General features: G+C 33.8%; 1 protein-coding gene across 1 annotated transcript in view; it reads left to right on the forward strand.

Moving 5' to 3' along the window:
* The window catches only part of MEOX2 (mesenchyme homeobox 2), a 67,020-nt gene that overhangs the window by 45,559 nt on the left and 2,243 nt on the right, over nucleotides 1-19,218 (forward strand). The window contains exon 2 of the mRNA XM_025929904.2: nucleotides 3,996-4,168. Within this exon, the coding sequence (XP_025785689.1) occupies nucleotides 3,996-4,168 (173 nt within the window). The remainder of the gene's footprint in view (nucleotides 1-3,995; nucleotides 4,169-19,218) is intronic.

The raw sequence follows: 19,218 nt of genomic DNA on the forward strand, positions 1-19,218 counted from the left end.
TCTATAAATTTCCCCATCTCCATTCACAATCCTTATGCCCATGTAAAGATAATTATAGCTTCCTGTGCCAACTATTTGTGCAGCTTTGTTAATAATAAATGAATATCTGTCATTTTGAATAGAAAACAAAACATTGATACGAGAAGTTGCAAAGGACTAAAATAGGCTGTGGCTTAGAATTCATTCTTCCTTCAGAATATGAAACAAATATTCATTGTAGTCTAAGCTATAGAGACATTCCTTTACATTTTGATATTTTACAGACATAGGTAAATTATGTTCTTCATTTAAACAAGTTAATAAGCTTACCCAGGGTAGCCAAAAAAATATACTCAATCATACTTTAATATTTCTCTTTTGCTAAAAAGCATTCTGTGCCACTACTGAACAGACCAAGCCCTTACATTACTTGTCTTCAATAAAACGTTATTATCTTTTGGCATCCCCTTGTACTAGGGGAAATAAAAAGTCACATGTGGAGAAGTTCTAAATGCTAGACAGAAATGATCCTTGGAGGGCAATTTTTATCCTCCACGGAAGTATTGCAGACTTCTTCCATTAGCATAGTCCCAGGGAGCAAAAGGTTAGGGAACTGGGACCGCCAGCTCTACCTGAACACATAAGTCAACATTTCCTCCAAGCAGCGAGGGAGTGTGAGAGTGCACCCACATGTGCATTAAAGTATCTGAGACGAGAAACAACAATTGTAATATTTTACATTGGAATATACTGTACAGATGGTGACATTTTGTTTGTGGTTGTAGGGAAGAAAGTAAGGCAGTTTCCAGATCCCACCCCCCCACCCCCAACACCTACCATTTGGCATTGGATATAGGAGGTTGAAGAAAAAGGAGAGATTTTTGCCTCAGTTGAAACAGCTGGGAAACAGATGGAAGCTGGTGTGCAATTTGCCAAAAGCCTTGTCCAAGTCTCCCACCCATTTTCCACCAAAGAAAAGCCAGTCAGGTGACAGTAGTAGAAGCCTTAGGGTCAGCAAATGATGGGCTTCAGGAAGTGCAAGAAAAAAAATTAATCAAAGGTATAGTAAATACAAGTCCAGAATTATAGTCCCAAGGAGCATGTTTTCAATAGCACAGAAAAAGTGGGAGCAAACCTGGTGAAAACCACAACAGAAACACAGATACACAGATGAAAGTGTCCACCGAATTAATTGATGTTGGTGCTGCCTCAATTACATTGGCATTCTCTCTCTTAGGTGATGAATTAAGGAAGCACACACCCACTCTTTATCATGTTAGTTACAGTATAATTATTCCATGTGTGATTATGGTAAATTTAAGTATGCACAGTTCACATTGTTTTAGTCACTGGATTTTACTATGAGCTACTTTGGTTTGGAATTCAAGCATTCAATAAATTGCTTTTGGTTTTAAATGTTGAATTATAGCCAGACTTTTGTTTAAATTCAGTCACTGGATGTATAAACCTCCTGTTGTATATTTCTAGTTAGAATGGGCATGTATATAGATCTACTCAAGTGACCATTCGTAACAAGCATTGGCCCAAATTTTGTGTGCTTTTAATTGTGTGTGTGTGTGTGTGTGTGTGTGTGTGTGTGTGTGTGTGTGTTGGTGTTTAAGCACTTTTGAATACTACAAAAGTTAAAGTATTTCAAAAATAAATATAAATTAATAGGCTTTCCTCATTGTGCATTTGTTCATTCATGCTTATGTAAGGGACTGTGTTAACCATGAATCATTCAAATTGAAATGCTCAGGAGAAAAAATGTTCTGACTTTGCTATCAGTTTCCAGAGTTGCTTTACTGAAAGGATAAGAGTATTGTCCCCATATAAAGAATAATCAGCTTCAGATTTTAGACTGAGTATGGTTCCAAATTGGCAATAAAACTTTTGATTCACGTGAGAACATAGATCCTGTGCGAGGGACTTCTGAATATTCTAGGCTGTGACTGGGTTTCCAGTCTGTCAGGACAGCCAATGGAAAAATTAAATTAAAAGAATTCAGTCATCTAGAAGATTTACTCACACAGAATAGCTAAATGCTCCAAAGATGAAGAGATTGGTAAATCTATAGCAAAAAAAAAAAAAAAAAAAAAAAAAAAAAAAAGAGTGGGGGGGATGATGGACTTCAGGTTCCACTTTGATTCAGGTAAGTTGGCACTGTGTGCACACGGCCTACCTGAGAGCTGACACATCGTCTATTACATAAGTTATATATGATCCTAGTGGCTTACTCTAAAGTACAACATGTATATGACATGTCACAAACCATTTTTGCCTTGGATAAAGCCCTACCTTCTCTGCCAAGGTAAGGAACCAGTCAACACAGGAGTAAGTGTCCACACAGGGGTAAGCCCAGAAATGTGGTCACTGAAATCCGAGGAATTTCTGACTGCACCACTGCATCGGTGAATCATACTCTGTGATCCCTCAGAAGCAAAGTAATGGCCAGTGTCCCAATATTTTGATGCAGGCTTTCTGTAGCTGCTGCTATTATTGGATCTACACAGCTTTACATCTGGCCAAACAAGATTCTAGAAAGAATCAGAACTAAACTGTTCACATTAGAGCACCTTGTCTAGCGGATTCCCACTATGCAGGGAATTCTTGACTTCGGTTGGACTTTCCAGACAGACAGAAAAGAACACTGACATATGTATATTATATTAAATTAGTATTAAATACTAATAATATATATATAGTACTTAACATATTTAACTACATACATATAAATGCACATAGTACTTAGCATATTTAAGCATCATTGAATGAAGAAACAAATGTTTCTTGCCCTTGAATGTTAACCAAAAAGATCTTTCCTAAAGTATACCATATTACATTTGTCAATTTAAAAAATAAAATGTCACTCTTTGTAATCTTTGATTAACCATCATTTTCCTATATTGTCTCATTTGTGCTCAAGAAGAGTTCGTTGTACTTCCACCTGATAAAGACATCACAATTTGTGTGTACATGCTCAAAAATAGAGAACTGAAGTGATTTTTAAGGGAGCACAAACACACCACTTTACCTTGTTATGTTGCTATTTCCTGAAGATAGATTCAACATGAATCACTAGAGCTGGTTCAATTACCTGTTATTTGTTTAAACACGTGGAATTTTTTTGCATTATAAGCACACAATGTGTTCTTCGGTATATTAAGAGTGTCTTCTAACATACATCTCAGGGATATGATGAGGATAAGTGAAATACTATATGTTAATTATGTCTTAAACTCCTAGGAAGAAACATGGAATAATACACCCTAAATTATTATTATTTCTACATGGCATTATAAGATTTGGTGTTTGGATAGCTTTTGTTAGGTGTTGTGCATCTTATGTTTATCTCATATATGATGAAAAAACATTAACAAACTTTGCATATTTTGAGTTATATGAACACAATTTTATTTATAGACTCCACATTGGAATATTTATTGTACAATATTAAAGAATAGCAATGCTATTGTACTTGAAGAGGCTGAACTTAAATGGAAATTAAAAGATCAGTAGAACACATTCATATGTATGCTTTGAGCTTGAACTGACTTTTATGGTCCATTTGCTAAACATTTAAATTGCTTAAATGTTCATAAACTAAGTCAACACTTTTTTTAGGAATTACAAAATTTAATCGTACTTAGATCCCAACTGTATATATGTTAAACAACTTATTAGACATAAATTTATATCTAAAATTATTTCCTAGAAATGGTTTATTTTATATATTGATCTTTTCATTATAATAGCATATTAAGAGCAATTAAATTTTTTGTTCATATTTTGGAATTTAGGCTGTGAGTCACATGAGCGTAGATTGAAAAATAAGAAGTGTGTCTTATCCTGTTGTGAGATCAGTCTTAACTATCTTTGCTGTATTTTTCCCATTTCTAACAGTACCTGAAAAAAGGAGTTACTCAATAAATGCTTCTGGTATGAATGTTGTGATTGAATGCATTTGAATGAATGAAGCAAATCTACTTCTTTCTTACTTTTTTTCTTTTTTTCAGATTCCCAGGAAGGAAATTATAAGTCAGAAGTCAATAGCAAACCCAGGAAGGAACGGACAGCTTTTACCAAAGAGCAAATCAGAGAACTTGAAGCAGAGTTTGCCCATCATAATTACCTGACCAGACTGAGGCGATATGAGATAGCAGTGAATTTGGATCTCACTGAAAGACAGGTAAAGTTGGATATTGTTGTGATTATGGCATTTTTAATTGCATTGAATCAACAATCTTCTCTTGCCATTTTTGAAATATCTAGATTTGTGGTTCTTAAATACCATATGGAAGACAGGTGTTCTATTCCATGATATTTGGGCCCAGCTAAATGACAAAATTAAGGATAAAATGGCAGTGTTTTTAGGAAAACTATATCTATTCAGTTTAAGGAATTATTCTTTATTCTGTAATTGTTTTTAAAATACTATTTCTTGTATATAATGATGGCATATAGTGAGCAATTTTGTTTGCTTAAATTTTAAAATCTCCTTATTTGGTATAGTAGAAAGCTTGCAACCCCATGTTAGTTTCCTCTATTGCTCAGGACAGGGTTTGCTACGTTTGTTACCATAACACATTAACCCCCAAACCTCAGTGACATAACAAAAATGTTCACTATTTGCTCGCTGTCCATACTTACAAGTCCAACATTACAAACTATCACTCACAGACCCAGTCTGACTCTCTGGCATCTCGACATGTGGTGTCCTTACTAACCACAGGAGGTAAGAAAGAGTTGGAAGTTCATGCATTGACCTTTAAATGTTTTCACCTGGAAATGACCCATGTCACTTCCATTTATACTCTAAGGCCCGGAAATCATCAGTGGTTCCACTTAAGTTCAAGGGGGCTGGGACATGATGGGGGCAAGGGCATGCAGATTATTGGTAAATATTTCCCAACTACTTTTGAAATTATATTGGTTGGCCTCAAAAATCCAGAAATTCTGACATCAACTCAGAAAACGCTGAAATTATTAATGATCTGTCAACCTCAGTTGATAAAACCTAAAAAATACTGTTTAATTAGTTAAATTTTAGGTTCTCTCTTGAATTTTATTTGCTCCAGTAGTGCTTCCAGTGCATTCTTTTTATGGATTCTGATTTGCCCTGGGAGAATCTAGCCTACTGATGGTCAACAGTTGCTAATCTTTAGAAAAACATTCCTGAAAGGCAAATCCAAACAACTTTGTGGACAGTGCAGTTATGATTGGCACTCCCAGGACTAGAGTCTCATTTCCTCTTTCACTGTGTGCACCTCCTCTAGGGATCCCATTGGAACCAAAGAAATACCAACAGGGTGTGGACAAATGAATACTATCTTAGGAGAGCAAGTTATTTTATCCAATTTCTTAAATCATCTGCTTTCTTTCTGCTAATTTCTGTGCTTCATCTTTTGGTGGGATATTTCTGGGTAGTGGAAATATAGAGAGAAACACTTTTATGTGGTTTTATTTATTGGCAGTTTATATTTTATTAAATATTATGACTAGTGCCTACGTTGTGAAGCACAAAATTCTCCTTCTCTTGAACTTCACATACAAGGTTCCCTCCATAAGTGTATAACATTTGGCACGCAGGAGAGGAGAATCCAAAATCTGCATTATCAGACATCTTTTTTTCCCCCATTTTTTTTAAACTGGGAACAGATAAAGGAGGGAAGGAATAATGGGATTCAGTACTACTCTCTTAGTCAAGAGAAAAGTCAAAGTTCTGTTCTTAGTATTCCAGAGATAGCTGTGGTTATCTGTGGTTATTTGATTATAAAGCAGAGGTTTCACCTTTGGTTTAGAATAATTTCATTTTAGAAGCAATTCTATAAATTTGGCCTGAGAATTTTGAAGGTATTTTGGATATTTCGTTTTCTTCATGAGTTGCCATTCCTGATAAAGAGTGAAGTGCAATTATATGCAAAATTATATACACACTTTTTAAAAAATCTTTTTTAATCTTTATGTTTGAGAGACAGAGTGCAAGCAGGGGAGGGGCAGAGAGAGAGACACACACAATCCAAAGCAGGCTCCAGGTTCCAAGCTGTCAGCACAGAGCCCAATGCGTAGCTCAAACTCATGAACTGTGAGATCATGACCTGAGCCGAAGTTGGATGCTTAACGGACTTAGCCACCTAGGCATCCCCCCCTCCCCCCCAACACACAATTTTAATCTTTGCCTTTTTTTTTAAAGTTCCCTATCAATTTTGTATCAGTTAGCTTTTTGTATGTAATAATGCACTTAAAAATCTTAGTGGCTTCAACCAATAACCAGTATTTAATTTGCTCACAATTTTGTGGGTCAGGGATTTTGACTGGGCTCAATTGGGTTGTTATACTGCTGGGCTTACCTAGATCCATCATAGAGCTGTAGTCACCTGGTGGGTTTGAAGAGCTGGTTGGTCTAGACAGCCTCAGCTGGGACAGCTTGTCTCTGTTGTGTGTGGTTCCATCTTCTTCTAATAGGCTCCCTGGGACTTTTCAAATGGTGGTGGAAGCATTCCCAGGAGTAAAAGAAAAACTCCACTGTACAAGCTCGGTTTCAGTGTAGAAGGAGACAATATAAGGGAATGGATACATGGAAGGAAGGCAACATTTGTTGGAGGCCATTACTAAAACAAGCTAACTATACCTTTATGGGGTAAAAATAGCAAAAAAATAAGTTGAGATATAATTGGGTTTGTGAAGAACTTAAATTTGGTTTTATACAGAATTTTATCCTATAAAAATCTTTATTCACAATTTTGCAAGTTAATGTGAAAGGGAGATGTATCCGTGTGGAATCCAAATTCCCAAAGTTAAGTCTTTAGGTGTGTCTGTATGACTCAGTTGGTTGTGTCTGACTTGTAATTTCAACTCAAGTCATGATCCTAGGGTTGTGGGATCAAGCCCTGCCTCGGACTCTACACTGAGCTTGGAGCCTGCTTAAGATTCTCTCTCTCATTCCCTCTGTTCCCCTTCCTGGCTTACACACTTTCTTACTCACAACAATAACAAAAATTTAAGTCTTTAGTGGGCCACTATTTGTTAGTAAGAAAAAATTGAATTATTATGATAAAAATTTGAACAAATTTCTCTAATTGCAATTGTTTGTTCTTAGGCAAGTAACAATCTCCCTAAGGCACAAAATGGAAATTAATACTACCTTCTCGGGGCACCTGGGTGGCTCAGTTGATTAAGCTGAGGTTGATCTCAGCTCAAGTCTTGATCTCAGGGTTCTGAGTTCAACCCCTATATTGGGCTCTGCACTGAGTGTGAAGCCTGCTTAAGGAAAAAGAAAACAAAAACAAAAACTACCTTCTCTTGCTTCTACTCAGGTTTGTATGTCATAATAAATATGAAAGTATTTCTAGCATAAACTATAAAACACAAGTGTCAACCAGAGGGGCGAAAAATCTTTGCCATTCAAGACATAGTGAATTGTTTGGTAATACAAATATTTGTTGAGCTAGATGCTAAAAATTAAATCTTGCTAAAATAAGCTAGACAAGTCTCTGCTAGAAGTCATGGAAGGACAAAAATGAAACAAGTATTAACAATTGTGATGAGTGTTGAATGTCACAAAAGAGGAATGACAGAGTTGTATGGGAGAATGTTCCTGGTTGTGCCAGCTGTTCATTTTATTCCTAGACTTATATGCACATGCAGTATCTTAAATTGAGAATCTGAAGGCTTTATTTATGTTTTGTGGGATGAATTTTACTATGCTAAGTTTATCAGAAAAATATTGTATGCTGTCAGGCATCAATTTTGATATTCTTAAAGGTCTGAAAACATATTCCTTCAATATGCCAGCACTCTTGTCCCAGTGAGATATTTTCAGTTTATTTTCTCAAGGTTGGGCTTTTAAAGTTATAAACATAGAGTTATAAACTGAACCCATTTCATTCATCTTCTTTTAATTGTCTTACAGTAATTGTAGTACTTTGATTTTGTATTAATGCTATACATGTTTATCTATGTAATCTATATCCTAACACTATATATTCTTAAATAACACTCCTTTTATAGGATTTCCAGATGTAAAATTATTCTAATTATAGACATGCACTTTTTTCATTTCCATTCTGCAAGATTTATCTTTTCATACTTTAAAATAACCTGAGACTTATATCTAACTCCATATTGTGCAGTGTTTTCCTTAACTTTAATAGAACCTTTAGTCTCTTAAAATATTTTTCTTGACTTTAAAAAAGCTTTTCAAGACTTAAATGCAAAGGTAGAATTCGTAAGTATATAATGTAAAGGGAAAAATAAATATTAAATAAGCTGCAACAATTTAGGGCAGAATTGTTTTAAGGAAATAACTTTCTCCTAAATGGAAACTTACTTTATAATCAGAAGTAACCTTCAGATGTACTTTCATCTAAGAATTTTATATAATTGCCTATGAAATATACATATGTATAACTGTTAAGTTATTTGTATATAATCCTACTTTGCTTAGTAATATAAATCACTAATCAATATATTTGCTACATTTTATTACAGGTCACATACATGTAATTATAAAGATTTACTCTGATGCTTAGGTTTCCCTTAAGGAAAAAAGTAAGATATGTTAAATCCTGAAATATCACTCAGGACTTGAATTTTCAAACCCCTATCTGAAGAATAGTTCTGAAATCTCACAAAGAAGTCAGATTCTTATGTTTGTGTCTTCCATAATGCAGTGCCTCTGTAGATCAGGGGAGCCTATAATCCCCTTTGAACTCCATCTGGCCAAAGAAGAAGAAAAAAAAAAGGCTCATTCTGCAAAGTGATTCCACATTAGCATATAGGCATTAAATAAAATTATTTTATGTCAAATAAAAATGGAGATACTAGAACAAAATTGAACTTCAAATATTTTTAATTATATAATGTTTTTGTATAAGTTATCAGTCCAGTATCTCCCAGCTTCTAACTTACAGTTTCTAATTTACAACATATTCTTATATACCCTTCTGAATCAACAGCTAATAATCCTCAATTGGCAGAGCCACTTGGAATATTTTGAAGATCCAGTTAGTCTAAAGACCCTCCTGTCCCAAGGTATTTTTACATTTGACATGCTTATTCTGGCCTTTTCATCCATCCAGGCACACTTGGAGAAAGCTCCTGCCAATTTTTTAATATCTCACAGTGGGAAGAGGAGGGAAGGCAGCTGCATGAAACTATAACAGGAGTGACAAATGGACATTTTTATACAGCTAAGGCTGCCAAATATAGAAAAAAAGGGGGATCCATGTATTTCACAAAGCTAATCAAAGGTGCAATGTTGCAGAATTGTAAACTAGCAAAGATTACTGGAATAAACAGACCGAATTCATGATACCTCTGCCAAGATAAATGGAAAATCCCACCTAGTTGGGTCATATTCCATTAGTGGAAATGAGAAGGATTATGCTTTGTTTGTTACTCATAAATCTTTAAATGGCTCAGTGCCAAATATTTTCAAAACAGGCATTGACTTTTTGGATCACTATGAAGGAGAATTTTCCATGTACCAAATAAACAGTGGTTTTGCCTTTTGCTCAGCAATTTACACAATCCCTGTCCTTTGCAAGTTTATTTCTGTAAATTCATATGGACACTTTTTAGCTAATAAATTATTCTCCATGACCAGACATATTGTCTGTTCAAGGTAATTCAAGACTACCTGTGTAGCCAATGATGTTAGAACATTTTCTCATTTCTTAAGGTAGTATTTAACAGTCACCTGCAGTAACAGTAAGATGTTTCTTTGTTTAAATCATGGTGTGTCTGCCATTTTAAAAGATTAAATATGAGTTGACTCCTACTGAAAAAATGGCGGGAAGCATAAGGTAGAGGAGTTGATGGTGGAACATGACAGAATCTTAGTTTCTAATGTAGAGAGGTATTGCCTGAGCACTGCTGTTTTTTTTTTTTTTTCTAAGAAATGCATATTGACAACGTACAGTCTAAAAGCCAGAATCAGAACTATCTTACATACTACAAAACATTACTTCTATGATATAAGAAGAGCAATGAATGAGAGTCGATCAGAGAGCAAGATCTATAAATAAAAAATCAATTATTTAACCCTCTCCCAAATCAATTTTTAGAAATACTACCTATATAAAGTAGAAGATTGAGAAAAAAGCAATTGATTTCTAACAGTTTACAAATATAAATATCTAAATGTGAAATAATAGAAAAAATATTAGAAAAATAAAGCCCCGCCCTTATTGAAATAGCCTTAAAAATATATAAAAAATCAAGTTTTAAATGCTGTTAGATCAATAGAGATAGAAATATACATATAGGTATATAAATGGATATATACACATACATTTGTATGTATGTCTGCGTATATGTATCTATATATTCACCTATAAAGTGAGCCTTTATGATTCTTGCTGTGAGCATTCATCCAACTGATATAATGAAAGCATAAGGATAATTCTCTGTTTAATCTCAGAATTTCTATATTTTATTTCCCAATTTATTCCATACAGAAACAAATATATTAATTTATACTTGATCAGTAAATCAGTAATAACATTCTGAAACATAACATACACCGCATCACAGGATCACCATTTAAAGTGTAATGCTAGGGCACATGGGTGGCTCAGTCGGTTAAGTGTCTGATTTCGGCTCAGGTCATGATCTTGCAGTTGGTGAGTCTGAGCCCCGAGTTGGCCTCCGAGCCTGGAGCTTGGAACCTGGAGCCTGCTTCAGATTCTGTGTGTGTCTCTCTCTCTGGCCCTCCCTCTGTCTGTCTGTCTCTCTTTCTGTCTCTCTAAAAAATAAACATTAAAAAAAAGAATAGATTTTTAACTTCACATCTCTTTATCATTTTTCTTTCTCATTTTTTATGCTGGACAGTTGTTTTTTTCAAGTGTTGAACTATTTCCAGTTGTTAAGGTTATTGACTTTTTTGTGGTCAGTGCATATGAATGTAATAGTAATAATTACTATTATTCTTAAAATAATATTGGCTCTAAGGAGGTGGTTCCTAAATCTAAAAAATTAAATGACAAGTATAGTGAAGGCTTATATATATTATAATAATGAACTTAAGGATGTCTGGAAATAGTCAGAATATTAATTTCATTAAATTGAACCATAGGAAGTTGCCCATTGTTCTTGTATCCTGTTAAAAATAGTGTGCTCCTATGTTTAAACCACATATTTATATTTGATAGATTTCACTTAATTAGATAAAGGTTAGAAGAGGCGGTTAGTCAAAATTGTATATACTGACCGTGATATGTTGCTAGCTATTGTTACACATCATCCCAGAGATCAGGCAAAATATTGAGAACAAATAGTGTCATTCTAGTTGATCTCATTGGTGTGAACAAAATAAGTACCAGTTGTGGCTCAGAATACACAAAGTCCATACAGAAAAGATTTGCTAGTCAGGAGTTTTTTAACACAATAAAAGATAAAGGTGCCTGATTTGGTTTTGATTGCAAATGTCAAATACCAAGTATCCATACAAATTTGCAGAAGTCATATGTCATACTATACTTAGGTAAACAGTTAAGATAACCAAAGGTACACCTGTTTTTTAACTGTATGAAAAATAGGGTTAGGAATAATGAATTTTGATTAGAAATTAATATTATTGAAATAGACCATTAAGTTGAATTTCATTAGGTATGGCAGAAAAGGTATTGTGGTTATCATCTATTACTATAGTGACATTTCTCAAAACAATCAATTAAAAGGAATCACTCCTCTAAGAATTTTACTCATCATGTGAATGGCTACTTTGGTTTGCATTTTTAGAAAGGAGAATGTTCTGTTGGCTTGTAATAATACCCATAACATTACAATTTATTATGGAGAATTTCATTTGTTGCCTCAAAAAAGTTTTTTTGTTGTTGTTGAATATATAATTTGCTTTTGACTCACAACAGCTGATGTGTATTCAGTTTGTTTAAAAATACACCAAATAGTAAATGTTTTATGACTACATTAGTGAGCCTAATTCTCAAGCATTCTAAAGAGGGAAGAAAAAGGAGCTTCAAAAGTGAAAATCATAAAGGCGAGGAAATGATTCATTGCTGAAATAGAGGATAAACATCAAAACCAGCCCTCCAAACAAGAATTCAGTCTTTAGTCATGGAATATGTCCTAATACCCTTCAGCCTCCTACACACACAAACAACCACTTCCCAACCCCATGTTTCATGGCTGTAGAAACAGGACAGTCAACTGGTTGCTCCCATGAATTTCTTGGAAATGGCTGAGGGATTCCTTTTCTGTATAAGATATAAATCTATTCAGGCAGGAAGAGTAAAGAAGCTTTCTTTTCCTCATTTTTCATGCTTACCTTATGGAGCATTCTTGGTTGTAATTCTTCAGTTCAACTGCTGACTTTGCCACTGAATTACGTGGGTAAGTCTTTCTAGGGCCTATTTACCTTGGCTTACTAGATCAGCTGCCATGACCAAATATAATCACAGGGAATGTGATTAAATCTGAAAATTGTACTTATAAAATTATTCTTTGCATGTTTTCACATGGTAAAGATGTGAACAAATGTTTGTTAGACCGTGTATTTCAAGTGCCCAGATACTAATGAAAACATTTGAAATATTAAAGCTACAAATTCCAGATGTTTAGAGACCTCTAGATATGTCACTGAAATAGTCCGTTTTCGTCCAGATGTTTGGTATTACAATAGTTTCTTCAAAGGGCAGATATTTATGGTGTTATATAAATATGGGTTATAGCATTGGGTAGTTCAACATTCTCTCAGTCTCCTTGCCTCTGGCCACCTTAGGAAATTGTGTGGCAGTTGCAGACACATATTTCATTTGCGTTCTGCCGTGATATATTGTGAACCCTAAAAAGACAGGTATTTTGAACTTTTATATAGAAGGATATAATGTGAATGACTAAATAAATTAAATAAAAAGGTAAAATGAATGTTTACCAAGTGGCAACAGTGATCCTCACAGTATTATTAAATACAAAAATATGATTACTAGATTCTGAAATACATCATTTGAATAAATTAATCACAGCAAAAATCTCTTGGCTGCTTTATTCAGTAAAAGGAATCAAGATGGGAATAAATGCTTTCCTGTTTATTTAAATAGTATTTTGATCATCCAGACAATATGAATACTAAATACTTTGTTGACTAAGGAATAAAAAGTGAGAATTCTTCCTAATAAGTAAATGTTCTGAAAAGTAAGGTATATAACTGACCACTTTAATTATTCACTACTATAATACAGCAGGCTATTATATATTTGTTACTTTTTAACATGAATATTTTTTGAAAAATACCTGCATGCCTAGATATTAAGAGTCTATAAGGTTTGGTTCATATGGTTTGATTTCATGAATAATAGTATTTTTTCATAATTCAGATTCTTGGGATAAAGAATTTATTTTATTATTTTTTTAAGTTTATTTATTTATTTTGAGAGAGAGTGAGAGAGAGAGAGCATGTATGAGCAAAGAAGGGGCAGAGATAGGGAGAGAGAGAGAGTCTCACTGCAGAGCCTGACACGGGGCTCAGTCTCATCATCATGAGACCATGATGTGAGCCGAAATGAAGAGTCAGATGCTTAACCAACTATGCCACCCAGGTGGCCCGATAATTTATTTTTATCAGAGTTGTTAATCATACTACGTAACATGACAATACACACTTTATATGGAATCTTGCCTTAGATCTGAGCTTAAAAATGGAAATATTTGAAAAGCAAAAAAAAAAAAAAAAAAAAACAAACTTCATTTATCTAGTACTTTTCAGAAAAATGGTAGACTAGAATATAATATTGGCTTAGGACCCCCAAAATAATAAAAGCTCACAGAATTTGTATATCATGCTCCAAGATGAACAGATTTAATTGTATGCAAAATGTTTGTTGATCCAATATCCTAGAACCTATAGCATTACTCTATGTTACTGGGACAAAAATTTCAGATACCAATAACATCAAAAGCACGAGATTCTCAGAGGAAAGAATTTGCTATAATAATTGTGTGGCAGCATAAACTGAGAGGCACATTGAGCCTACGGGTAGAGTTCTATACCATATCATGGAATATTAGGGGAATCTCTTAATAGTGAATTAGCAATGATACCAACCAGAACAACAGTTTACATATATTCCTTATTTTATTTTATTTTATTTTATTTTATTTTATTTTATTTTATGTTTCATTTCGTTTCGTTTCGTTTCGTTTTGAGTGAGAGTGTCCCAAGTAAGCTCCACACTCAGCATGGAGCCTGACACGGACCTTGAGATCCCACTACCTTGGGATCATGACCTGAGTCAAAATCAAGAGTCTGATGTCAACTGACTGAGCCACCCTGGCACCCCAATTTAAGGATATTCTATAAAGTATGAAGCTAATCCTTATACCAAAGGTTTCGTATATAGCCAGTAAACTGTTACTTACCATGTCTCTTTTCTTGACTCTGAATACCTAGGGACTTTATCTTATTTATTTGTACATTCCTCACTCTAACCCCACCCAGTTTTTATCTAAAACATTAGCTGTTGCTCACATTCAGTACTATCAAGTATATGAATGAATAGATAAATGGAGCTTGAAAGTCACCGAGGAAATGGGAGATTAGCTTTACTTTGTCTAGTTTATAAATGCAGATTATTATATGAAACACACGTGTTAGCTTTAATTAAAATAAATAGTATATTTGTCTCTAAAAATGAAATGTCAGGGGGTACCTGGGTTGCCCAGTTGGTTAAGCCTCTCACTCTTGATTTCAGCTCAGGTCATGATCTCACAGTTCATGAGTTTGAGCCCCATATGGGGCTCTGGACTGACAGTGTGTAGCCTACTTGGGATTCTCTGTCTCTCTTTCTCTCTGCCCCTCTCCCATGCTCATGTTCTTTTCTTCAAAATAAGTAAATGAACATTTAAAAAAATTTAATGAAGTGTCAAGCATTTGAATGATTATGCTTTAGCTAACTTACAAAAAAAAACAAAACAAAAGCTATTTTTTTTCAATTCAACCAATGAAGCTGGATTATAAAGTGATACTAAATTAAACTATTGTTTACTTATTTTTGAAACTGTGGTTTTTAAAATTTTTTTCCACATTTATTTTATTTTTGGAGAGGCAGAGAGAGAGAGAGAGCGAGCACAAGTGGGGAGGGGCAGAGAGAGAAGGAGACACAGAATCTGAAACAGGCTCCAGGCCCTGAGCTGTCAGCACAGAGCCTGATGCGGGGCTCGAACCCACAAACCCTGAGATCATGACCTGAGCCAAAGTTGGAGGCTTAACCGACTGAGCCACCCAGGTGTCCAAAACTGTGGTATTAATATTCTAATGGAAATATTGATTTATAATCTAGGATTGCTTTTTTAGATTTGCTCTTAATACTGTGATGCTAGTAGAAAAACAAAAATCTTTTCCCCAAAATCTTTCTCTCATTTCATTTCACCTCAATATCTTATAGTATATTACAAAATAAATCTGGACACACTGACTTTTGATATTTTGCATTCTTCCTTTCTATTTTTATAGGATGTACCTATGATATATTTGTTGCTGGTTTTTGTCTTGTTATTAATTTCATATAGTTTTGGTATCAAATATGTTATCTGACCTCTAGAGAAAATAGTAAATAATTACTGTATAATTATCAAATGCTTTCACTCACAGACACACACACACACACATATATATATATATATATATATATATATATATATATATACATGTATGTGTCTTTATGTATGGATATATAGCTACCATTGAATACTATGAAAGTCTTTTATCAGTCTGTTTAAAAAAAAAGAAATGGCAAAATTTCACATGGTAACATAGAAAAGAACACAAAATAGCCTATACGGTCTCTAAAATCAATACCATATTCTTACATTTTTCTCATTTAGAATTGCACATAACAGGTTTTATACTGTTATTATAGAATTACTGTACCCCTTCTCACAGAAAAGGAAATAAGTGTAGATTTTAAAAGAAACGTATTCCTCCCATTTTCTGCCAAGATTATTTTGACTGAATGTTTCAGCTCTTGGTGACAATGATGATGATGTGTTTCTTCCATCTGGAATTGTCCATGGAGAAAATGTCCCTATGGAGAATCTTGAAAGGCTCATTATTCCAATATTACAAATATGAAAATTGGGGCAGAGAGAAGTATAATTTTCTCAAATTCACACAGAAACTCAGAAGTGAAGCCAGGAGTAGAACCCAACTCATGTGGAAAAGATCTAATGCAACATGCAATGTCAAGCTTGCAAAGGTAATTAAATTGAGTAGTATAATTACCTAAATTATAGTACAGGAAATAGTGTCATATTTACAAACCTAATTATATCGAGTAGGAGAATTACATGAATGATAGTAATCATATGGATGGAGTTCACATACTTTATAAGCTTTACTTTTGTATTCTAACTACTTAAAAAGTAGGGGTTTGAAATATAACAGGAACAACAACAACAAAAGTCCAATCTGAAGCCAAACTACCCCCAGATTTAAATTCTGGCACCACATTTTCCCCTCTGTGTAATCTTAAACAAGTTACTTAACCTCGGCGTCTCAACTTCCTCATCTATAAAATAGGAATAATGTTAAAGATATCTCGAAAAATTGTGACTATTAGAAATATTACATAAACCATACCTATAGTAGAGTTGTCTAGCCTTAAATAGGTATATAATAAAAGGTAACCGCTCATCGTTTTGATATTAAGTAATAACACCTGAACATCCATCAGCTAGTTTTTGTTGTTGTTTTTAAAGTTTACTCATTTTTTTTTTTTTTTAGTGATCTCTATACCCAATATGGGACTCGAACTCACAACCCCAAGATCAGAGTTGCATGCTCTACCAACTGAGCTAGCCAAGTGCCCCCATCAGCTAGTTTTTAGTCATTCTTCTTTCATTTTTCTGAGTTCTTAATCAATCTTTTTCAACATTTTCTTATTTTTTTTTTTAATTCCCTAATGGATTAAAGTAAGAATGAGCAATGTATGATATAAAATTTCAGTTATGGCCTCATAGGCCAATGAAAATGCAGTTGAGAAATGTCTTAGGTAATTTTTTTTTTTTTTTTTTTTTTGGTGGAAACATCTGAGGAAATTGTACCAATTTTTATGGAGTATTGTGATTTGAAGTCCACTAAAATAAATACACTTTTTTGGAAATTTAATATATTACTCTTCACCTTCTTTTTAGCACTGTGCATTTACAGAAATTAATATTGTTCCTAAAATGAAAATGGAGACTGGGGTGCCTGGGTGGCTCAGTCGTTAAGCATCTGATTTCAGCTTAAGTAATGAATTCACAGTTTGTGGGTTTGAGCCCCGCATCAGGCTCTGTGCTGACAGCTCAGAGCCTGGAGCCTGCTTTGGATTCTGTGTCTCCCTCGCTCTCTGCCCCTCCCCCACTTGCAGTCTATCTCTGTCTCTCTCAAAAAGAAATAAACATTAAAAAAAATTTAAATGAAAATGGATAATATTGAAAACATTCATGAAGTAGACTAAAACAGAACTATCTCTACCAGATATAAAGACTTATTATGAAATTTAATAATTAAGGCTATAGCATACATGGAAACTTGGTTTATGACATAGTTGAAATAGGAATCACAGGAGAAAAAGCGTGGACTATTTAATTAATGGTTTTGCGGCAATTTGTTATCCATACAGAATAAAGTAAAATTTGATCTTTGCACTGTATACTAAAATCAATACTTCATGGATTAAACACTTCAATGTGAAATGCAAACCTTAAATGTCATAGAAGACCACTTAGAAAAATATCTTAATGGCCTCAGCAGAAAGAGGGTTCTTAATGAAGACATAAAAATGATAGCAATTGATAAATTTGAGTATTTATTTCTTTTTTTAATTTTCTTTTTTTTTTTTTTTAATTTACATCCAAATTAGTTAGCATATAGTGAAACAATGATTTCAGGAGTAGATTCCTTAGTGCCCCTTACCCATTTAGCTCATCCCCCTCTCCCACAACCCCTCCAGTAACCCTCAGTTTGTTCTCCATATTTATGAGTCTCTTCTGTTTTGTCCCCCTCCCTGTTTTTATATTATTTTTGTTTCCCTTCCCTTATGTCCACCTGTTTTCTCTTAAAGTCCTCATATGAGTGAAGTCATATGATATTTGTCTGTCTCTGACTGACTAATTCCACTTAGCATAATACCCTCCAGTTCCATCCACTAAATTTGAGTATTTTAAACGTTAGGATTTCTGAGCATCAAAAGACACTCTAAGGAAACGAAAAAGACTATAAATTGAGAGAAATTAGTAGCAGCCATATAAGCACAAAGCATTAAATTAGCATTCAAAATATATTTTAAAAGTCTATAAAGAATAAAACTAATTTAAGAAGACTTCAATGCCAACGGCATATAGAGGGATTTCACAAAAGAAGATTTAAGCATCATTTTAAATATACTTTACTCATTAGTAATCAGCAAATGCAAAATAGGAACATGGTAAGATAACATTTATAGTCATTATATTGGATAAAAATTGATAACTCCAAATGTTGATATAGATGTGGATCAATAACAACTTTTACACTCTGGACTCTATGTGTATACGTGGCAGCAGTGGATAAATTGATGCAATTTTGAAAACAGTTTTTCTGTATTATCGTGTTAAGTTGAATGATCATATATCCTGTGACCCATTGATACAAACTCTGGATATATACTCAGAGAAGTTTGATCATATGTTTCTCAGAACACAAATGCAAAAATGTTTATAGTATCATCATGTATAAAAGGTGGGGGGGAAGAATTCAAGTGCCCATGGACAGAAGAGTGGATAAACTGGTATATTCATACAGTGGAATAGTATACAATCATAAAGAATGAATGACTGCAGTCTCTTGAATCAACATGGATAGATCAAGAAGCCTGTAGTTAGAAACATTCTATTTGGATAAACCTAAAAGACAAGCAAAATTACACAGTACTTTTTCAGGTCACATATTGTGAAAAATACTTTGTGTTGTTTGGTTGTTTTATTTGAAGGATTGGAGATGATAAGCATAAAATTTAGGCTTTGAATGGAGTAGACAGATCAATGAAATGTAAAAGGGACAGTTTACAAGAATACATAATGATGAGAAATGCAATGTGAAAGGAACATAAAGTTCCTCTAAAACAAGAAGATAAAATGTGCCAATATTATTCTGGTTCTGAAAATAAATGGTCATTTAATGTATATTTATTTAATTTTTTGTTTTATGATATATATGTACATATACCATATATATATATATATATATATATATATATA

Source organism: Puma concolor, chromosome A2 (genome assembly GCF_028749965.1).
Source record: "Puma concolor isolate L17-30 chromosome A2, mPumCon1.1.hap2, whole genome shotgun sequence".
NCBI classification, from domain to species: Eukaryota; Metazoa; Chordata; class Mammalia; order Carnivora; family Felidae; genus Puma; species Puma concolor.